At 37.1% G+C, this 9,458-nt stretch overlaps 1 protein-coding gene across 1 annotated transcript; it reads left to right on the top strand.

The window, feature by feature from the left end:
• The first annotated feature begins 2,129 nt into the window (after nucleotides 1-2,129).
• nr2f1b (nuclear receptor subfamily 2, group F, member 1b) lies at nucleotides 2,130-6,999 on the top strand. The gene is made up of 3 exons (XM_065262367.2): nucleotides 2,130-3,033; nucleotides 3,567-4,094; nucleotides 5,185-6,999. Exons 1-3 carry the CDS (start codon nucleotides 2,637-2,639, stop codon nucleotides 5,457-5,459), a joined length of 1,200 nt encoding a protein of 399 aa, XP_065118439.1. The 5' UTR covers nucleotides 2,130-2,636; the 3' UTR covers nucleotides 5,460-6,999.
• Nucleotides 7,000-9,458: the final 2,459 nt, after the last annotated feature.

Genomic DNA, 9,458 nt, shown 5'->3' with positions numbered 1-9,458 from the left:
AGGTTTACGTTTTATAATCTAATCTCATGAGATTATCAAAAGTTTTCAATTGCATTTCAATCTTTGGCATGGTATAACTCAGTTGCAATGAAAGAAATCAAGCGTATATTTTCACAGCATGTTATTTACATTATATAGGATGATTTCATGTAGAAAACATTCAATTACAAGATCACAATTAATAGATAAATTAATGTAAATGCTTGCATATGTGTGCAAAAATAAATAATTTACATCATCCTCTGATATCATGCAGGAGAAATTCAGATGCCAGTTACATCCCTTTACATGCACGTGTTGTGTCACAGATCAATTCTCTGTTAAACGTCAAAGTCTTTTTCTCATTTGAGTCTCATTATGAGCGGATCATGAGCTTAAGACAACAGAAGGTTGTTTATTTTCCTATCTGTGGCACTGGTTACACACAACGATTGATCTCATGAACTAGACCTGGTCACTGCTAATCAATATTACAAAATCAGTCTGTCAGAAAAATATGTATATTTATTTGCTTATGTACTATGAGCAAACGAGGGTCATTACATAGTTAAGATGTTACTGAATAAAATCCAGGTGTGGCGATCGCACCTGCATGACTTTAGAGGCTTAGTTTCAGATATGCCGCCTGTCTGTGTTTGGCTTTGAAAAAGCTCAGTCCCAGCAAAGGTCAGGGAGGTCACACATCTGCATTCGAAACGTGATGGCCTTTGACACCCCTCCTGACCTTCTGTGGACGCCATCCGATGTGATTTAGGCACCTGATCAGATCCCTGAATAGAAAAAAGTCTATTAATGAAGATATATTATTATATTTGATATGCATGATTGAAATAAAAGAAAATGGTAAACAAAATTTTTTTATTAAACCGATGTCATAAAAGAACCAGATTTCACATCCTGGATTTTGATATTCTGGAGCACCCTAGTAATTAATTTTTTGAGTATGCACTCTTGGAAAAATCTTATTTAAACTTTTCCGATATTCTTACTTCTTTTTTTAATTACAGCTACAGTACTTAATGGATTTTGGAAATGATTCCTCATTTTGGATCGGATCATACTTTGGGGAATGGTTTGGGGAACTCTTAAAGAAAAACGTTCCTCTTTCTTGAGTCGTATGATTTTGTTGCATAAAAGCTTTATTTGTAAAGGAACTTTAAAAAGAAAAGAATGAAATAGGTTCATGGGGGAACAATAATGGTTCGCATCGCTGTGAAGAACCCTTCATCTTATGTACTGTAGGATCCTTTTATAACAGCCATCTCAATGTACGTGTTTTAATTGACCCGTTCATATATTTATATCACAGCGACTGTACGATTAACAAAATCGAGATTAAGTATACTGTAAGTTCAATTAGTATTCCCTGTAAGCATTACTAAAACGCTTAAATATCATTCGAGCACTTCGCCTATGGAGAGTTGACCTTTCCTCTGACCTATAACCCTGAGTTTTGTCCTTGTCTTTGCTCATTGTCTCTCTATGACCCCTTAACCTGCAGCTCATACAACCTGTTCACAAACATTCAACCTACCCCCCTCCATGTCACGTGACCTGCTCCATCACTGAGATTTGAGGTTCGCAGCGACTCAAAGCAAAACTTTGACCCTTGAACTCATTGAATTATGCATGAGATGTATGCAGCTGGTAATGCAATGGAAATGTTATTAATAATATTTTTGGAAATCACAGGTCCTGTATCCTGCATTGTTTGCATTATATATATATATATATATATAATTTTTTTTCACACTAGGTGGCAGCTTTTCTATTTTTTTGTGTGTGACATGAGCATCAGATTCAACAGTATAGGCTTTATACACAATTGCGAATTTTAGGCAGAATATTTGATAAAATATTAAAATGATCTACCTTGATAATCCAAAGTTTTAATTATAAAACTGCTAATGGTAAAAGTAAAAAATAATAATAATAAAACATAACCTACCTTTAAGACATCTTATTTTGTGGTTGGGTTCATCCAACGAGGAGAAAACTACAAAAGAGTTCAAGCATCAATGTCTGTAAAGAAGTGACTCTGGTGTGATGCGCGCAGTTGCATCCACCCGCCTTTGTAAGGATGCGAGTAAAATGACCAATCATATAGATCGCTCAAGCTTAAAGGAGCCTCCCACTTCTGTGCTTTAATACCTTAAGGTGTCCATAATAGAGACCATTCAATAGACCACCGCCGGAGCACTCAAGACCAGAAACAAAAAGTGTGGTCATTTTCTTTTGGATCATAAACGTGCCATTTGAATTCGTCCACCTCTTTCTTTAAGGATACCCGCGCTGCTTTAAATGAATGCTGTGAGTTAAATTCTTCCCTTCATGCCTGTCAATCATGTTAGCAGAAGGTTTCACAGCACCGCGTCTTTGCTGCGCTCGGATCTGATCAGTTTGTCGATTCCGTCTGCCCCCTTTACGCGCGGAGGCATCACCGACACGGAGTTCCTAAAGTCCGCGTGATTATCTCCTCTTGGTCTTTTTGTGCACGCATCTCTAATCTCATCGCGTGTTTTCGATGCGCATTCCCCATCAATTGTTCGTGCATGGATAAGACACGACTGGCTTTTCTGAATCGTTCTGGGGGAAACGCGTAAAAGATTCCGGCCACTTACAACCGCAGTCCAGCCATGGCCATGGTGGTGAGTGTGTGGAGGGACCCGCAGGAGGAATCAGGGGGATCATTGGATGATCACACCGGATCGGGAAAAGACCCCCACAACCCGCGCCTGAGCGCAGCATCGCACTCTCCAAACGCTGGAGTCTCATCGGCGGATGATAAAGGGCAGACGTCAGCGCCGACCCAGCAGCATGTTGAATGCGTGGTTTGCGGTGATAAATCCAGCGGGAAACATTACGGACAGTTCACGTGCGAGGGCTGCAAAAGTTTCTTTAAACGGAGTGTTCGACGGAACTTAACGTACACGTGCCGGGCTAACAGAACCTGCCCAGTGGACCAGCACCACAGGAACCAGTGCCAGTACTGCCGACTGAAGAAATGTCTAAAAGTGGGAATGAGGCGAGAAGGTGAGTGCTCATTAGACTCTAAATAAATGCAAGGTTGTTTTAACTCATGGTTGGGTCAAATTTGGACAAACAAATACATACAAAACAAATAATGTTTAAATTGTTTCAATTTTTTTTTAAAGTTAATTTAAACCAACAGTTGTGTTTGTCCGTATTTTACGCCGCCATGGGCTGAAACAAAACAATCATTTTTTGGATGACTTTTGTCTTTGTACTGTGGTACAAATGCCTATAAACAAGAACAACAAGATGAACTCATTTTAACATCCTGAAGGAAACAATAAAAAATAAAAGTTAATTTATAAAGCACCCTTTCATTACGCTTCAAGTTATGAAGGCCAGAGGCAAAGCTTTTTGTGGTTGATCATTGTTTTCTTTTCCTATGTGTTTGATAGATAGATAGATAGATAGATAGATAGATAGATAGATAGATAGATAGATAGATAGATAGATAGATACGCACATAGATAAATCTAGACAAGGCTACGTTATTTGTTTGCACACGTCTTCCCCATCTCCTCCTGTTTTGATAGCGGTTCAGCGAGGACGAATGGCCCCGAACCAGCCGAACCCAGGCCATTACATGCTGACCAACGGAGACCCACTGACCGGTCAGTGTTACCTGTCCGGTTACATCTCTCTCCTGCTTCGGGCTGAGTCCTATCCAGCCTCCCGATACGGCAACCAATGCATGCAATCCGGTAACATCATGAGCATAGAGAACATCTGCGAGCTGGCGGCCCGTCTGCTCTTCAGCGCGGTGGAATGGGCCAAGAACATCCCGTTCTTTCCTGATCTCCAAATCACGGATCAGGTGTCTCTGCTCAGACTCACCTGGAGCGAGCTTTTTGTTCTGAACGCGGCCCAGTGCGCAATGCCCATCCACGTGGCCCCTCTCCTTGCCGCCGCCGGACTTCACGCCTCACCGATGACCGCGGACCGAGTCGTGGCCTTCATGGATCATATCCGATTCTTCCAGGAGCAGGTGGAGAAACTCAAGGCCCTGCAGGTGGACTCTGCCGAATACAGCTGTGCCAAAGCAATAGTGCTGTTCACGTCAGGTAGGCCCGAGTCTCGCATTAATGCAATGTCTTAACTGCTCCAATAAAGATAAAATAGTCTCATTAGACAGTTTAACGAGCTTGTCTGTATTGTAATCCTGTTTGTTTCGAGTAATACGGGCCATTAATCTGTCAAATGTGCCATCTGCTTACAGTCGGATTATAAGTAGGTCTTTATATTTATTCATATAGCATCCGCGTTTCTAGTTTGTTGTATTTTTCTGATATCATCGTTTAGTTTTAAATATAAACACAATATGAGGTATATCAGCAATGTTAATAAACGTTATTTTTAATAATAATATAAATAATACAGCTATACACTCTTAAAAACAAAGGCGCGTAACAGCGATGCCATATAGAAGATTGAAAGATCACTTGAAAATTCTTACAAAAAAAAACATTTCTTTTATACGTTTTTATAACGTTTTGTAAAACATAAGGGTTCTTCCGATGTTAAAGGTTCTTTATGGAACCAATTAGCAAAAAATGGGTCTTCAAGCTCCTTTTTTTCAAGAGAGAGTAGGTTACACTTAAAATGCAATGTGTTAAAATGTATGTTTTTCATTTATAGTCGAACAGAACAGTCCCACCATACTGTAGACAACAATAGATCACATAGGAGTGTAACTAGATCACAAATATTAAAACCAACAGCAATATTATTATTTCTAAAATGCGTTATTTTGAGGTTTTGTATGACTATTTTATTTTAAAAGACAGACATTTGGAGTATATGCAAATAACTCATTTATTTTGATACAAAACGTTTAACCTAACTCGTTTATCTCAAATGCTAAATTTAAAATGTATACAGTGCACGCATTGAAACGCAACTGTTTAGGTGTTAGGCCAAGCATTACTCGACATACATTACTGAACTTCATGTTTACTAAAACGATTAGGTTTTTAAATCAATTTATTTCCTAAATTTAAGACATACTACATTGCATTTTTTTTATCAATCCTTTCTATTGCGAATTACCGAATGCATTTGTGATGCACCATTGTCACTATTAGAAAGTATAAGACAGCTAAATGCGCACTGTATTTATGTTGTCTACAATTTAAATCTTTATTTTCCATGCAGATGCATGCGGTCTGTCAGATGTGCCGCACATTGAAGGGCTTCAGGAGAAATCTCAGTGCGCACTGGAGGAGTACGTGCGCAGTCAGTACCCGAATCAACCCATGCGCTTCGGCAAGCTGCTGCTGAGACTCCCCGCTCTTCGTATGGTCTCATCCGCCGTCATCGAACAGCTTTTCTTCGTTCGTCTGGTGGGTAAAACCCCAATTGAAACGCTTATAAGGGACATGCTGCTATCTGGGAGTAATTTCAACTGGCCATATATGTCCATTCAATGACTCCACAAAGAAAAAGAAAATGGACGTTTGGTGAGCATTTGCAGACCTTACACAACTCAACAGCATCGATGAACGATGCAGACAGAAACTGATCTGAAATCTCACTTTGTGAATTTATATAGAAACGATATACTTGTTATGTGAAAATGTGAAGCTTAAGACTCTCTCTCTCTCTCTTTATCTCTCTCTGTCTTTTAACAGTCAATCATGTGCCATAAATTCTCTAAAAATAACTAATGCATTTCTTTAGCAGTGTAATTGTCCATTTTACATATTTCAAGCCAAATCCCATCAAATGTCTTAGTTTAGTTTTATGAACAATTAAGGAGGAACTTTGATCCAAAATAACTTGCTATTGTTTTTTTTCTCTGTATAATACGTTACAGCAACATCTATTTTGCGTTTATCGCAACTGAGAAAGCGGTGACAATGGATTGATCAATTATTTATTTTACTGTATTTATTTTTCTGCCCACAAACTTCCTGTACACGTGATCTAAACAATCAACACAGCACTTAACGCATTGACTTTCTGAGGATCAAATCGGTGCTTTTCTCTCGGTTTAAAATATTACCCTTGACTAAAATCTTTTAACTTGCTGATGATTATTTGGGCTGTTGGATTTGATGTACGGCACAACACTGATTAAACTATTTCCATTAATCATTTCGTGCGTAATTGTGCTTTTATTTCGACTTTTCCCCAAATAAAGATTAGCTTCGTAACCCTGAGGAACAAATCAATGATCCTTTCCTTAAAGCATTCTGTCTTGTAATTTTCAAGTATTTGAATTATTTGTTTAAAAATGTTTTGAGATCTTTTATTAGGAATTGCGAACCAAAGGAACAAAACCCAACATTTCCAAAGTCTTCTCTGAATGAGAACCGTAAGGTAGGAGAGCATTTGAGTTTTTTAAAATCGTAAATATTATTAACACACAATAATATAACAACATATGGTTTAATTTACAGTTAATTTTATTCATGTCTTCATACTTTACACTTAAACCTGCATACGCATTTACGCGCTAACACAATACATCTGTTAACACATGAATTGGGGTAAATTTTTTTTATTAAATATAAAATAGGAAATATTAAAGCTTATAAAATTCGGGTAGGGTTATAACTTAAAAAAACCTGTTTCTGCTCTTTAAAAAAGTGTATTACACGTTTGTTACACGAATGTCTAAATTTAACAGTATAATTATATGATCCAGCTATATGGTCGTCATTGATCTAGTTATGTTAGTTCATATAAGTCATTGATCTGGTTATGTTAGTTTATGTAAGTCATTGATCTAGTTATATTTGTTTATGTTAATCACTGCTTACAAAAGAGATCATTTGGACTGCAAGGCTTTGAAATAATGAACAGAGACGTACTGTACAGTAAATTTAGTTGGTAAACTGTACAGGTAAAATATGATTTATATAACAGGGGTGACAGGAAAGCGATGTGATGTTATTATCACCCATGAATTGAAGTAAACTGGATGGGCGATGCAATTTGTGTCATTTTTGTAAAGCTGAATGTCCGTCATAGGCCTAAATCTATTTACTTGCTCTTTACGCACTTACCTAGTGTCATTTTGCCAAAGAAATTTGTATATTTTGATTTAATATATTTAAATATACATATTTCTTGTGATGTCTTTGTAATAGGTCTATTGTACGGTTTGTTTAATTTTGCGTTTCATAGGTTATGTTTTAAAATCTGAGCATCTTGTAAGACTCCCCTTCACACGTCATAATTCATAATAATAACTAATTCACGTGATGCTAAAACATAACAAGATTTCTTGGAAAACAATAACACGCCTATCCTACCATAAAATGACAAAACCCGTGTGCACATTTCTTTTTTGTTTTAGAAAAATAGATTCACAATAAAACAACAGGCAAATTAAGAAATACAGCATCAATTGCGATAAATTCCCAACACGTTTTGCACTTAAATGGATTTGGAAAATAAGTTATAGCATTAATTTAATGCAGTTGTAATTTATCATCGGTATGTTTAGGCTTGTCTAACTATTGTTTTAGGTAAAGTAGAATATAAAATAACCATGTTTAAAACGAAAAGAAATACTTTTTTTATTAGATATGTGCTTTAAACAAATCTTGTAAGAAAATTACGTCTTTGATATGTTCATTGCATTTTTAGGCTAGAAAAAAAAATGGGCATCATCAGAAATGTGATTTTCTAAGACTTTTTTATATAAAGGCCTAATCCTGAAAAAGTTATTATTATTATTATTACAGTTTTCCTGTTTTCTAAGAGCTGTTTTCTTTATTTGTAGTTTTGTGTGTGCTTAATATAGAGACAAAACCGCTAAATACAACCCAATTAAAGGGATAGTTTACCCAAAAATATTAACTCACCTTCATGTTGTTAAACCTGCTAAACATAAAGGAAGATATTTGTTATCACGCAGAAATAGAAGCACCATTGACTTCAATAGTATAGGAAAATTATTACTATGGTAGTCAGATGTGCTCAAAGAAATGGTTTACAAACATTTCTCAAAATATCTTTCTTTTGTGTTCAGCAAAAATTCTGTCACTATTAACTCACCTTTTTGTTAATCCTGCTAAAGGAAGATATTTGTTATAAAGCAGGAAACAGAAGCACCATTGACTTCAATAGTAGGAACAAATACTACTATGGTAGTCAATGCTGCTCAAAAACGGTTTACAAACATTTCTCAAAATATCTTCATTTGTGTTGTTTGTAACAACAAGAGGGCAAGTAAATGATTTTTAGGTGAATTATCCCTTTAAGAAATGTTGTTATAATTAAACAAAGCAAATATTATTTTTATTTATTAAATTCTTTATATTAAAACGTAAGCTTTTATTAGAGGCAGGTTTGGATTTGTGGTCTATAATAATCTAGCGTTGAAAAAACATTGGTGCGCGCGCGTGTGTGTGTGTGGTTTCAGTAGTGTTGAGTCTGAGGCAGCCAGAGTCTGTAGTTATGAGGACCTTGTGTGTTTGATCCCTGTGACCCCCACACCTCTCTCATCATGTGCAGATCTCCTCCAGAGCCACACACATCTCAAACGCGTTTCGTGAACTCCTGGCATCTCCCATGAATTGCTGACAGTGTGCCTGGGTTAGCCGTGACCCCGGCGGTGCCTGGGGATCTGCGAATAGAACCGGAGCTGGGAATGAAGCCCAGTCTCACCCATAGGGAATTCCTGATGGCCAGGACGAGGGCCTGTGTTTGCAGTTCATATCACAGGATATGTGCTTGGATCAAGGGTCCAGCTGTTAAAAGGAAACTGTGTCCGAATGTATAAAGTATAGAGAGAAAGACACTTGTTTGCGATTAACAAAAGCATTGTCTTCTGAAACTAAATAATGTGCATTTATAAATAAAAAATGCAATAAATTGGTAGAGTATTGTGTTAAAGGTAATATATACTTAGAAAAAGTATATCTTGTAATGCACTGGAAGTCGGCTTTATGCATAAATGTAAATAAATAAACAATAAGAGCATTAGAAAGCAAAAAACTTGTCGTACAAATAATTTAATGTTTATTATTAATAGTTTTTTTTTTTTAGGACCAAACTGATTTTAATCAAATATGTGATCAAGAACGGGGGGCTTGATCAACAGGATTCATTTGGCTTTGTCACTTAGACAGTCAGAAGTGTCTCCTCCTCTTTTGTTGCGCACTGATTATCAGACATTGTCCATTATTTTCCCCCCTCAATTACGCTTCTGCCGGTGTAATTGCAGACCACTTAACTGTCTGGACATCTTCAGCTTTTACGCATCTGTGAGCTGAGGGCATCTAATAGATCATCAAACCATTTTATTGTCCAAACGCTCTTAACGCGCTCCTATAGCTTAGTGGCCTTAACAGCGCCAAAGGTCACGGGTTTGGGGGAACACACGTATTGGTACCTTTAAGTCGCTTTGGATGTAAGCATCTGCCAAATAAGTTAACGGATCATTTTTAGGAAGCGTGTGATGCAATTTGCCATGA

The sequence above is a fragment of the Paramisgurnus dabryanus genome, chromosome 10 (genome assembly GCF_030506205.2).
Source record: "Paramisgurnus dabryanus chromosome 10, PD_genome_1.1, whole genome shotgun sequence".
Taxonomy (NCBI): Eukaryota; Metazoa; Chordata; class Actinopteri; order Cypriniformes; family Cobitidae; genus Paramisgurnus; species Paramisgurnus dabryanus.
Note: the sequence above shows the minus strand (reverse complement) of the source record. Positions and strands in the feature narration are given on the sequence as shown.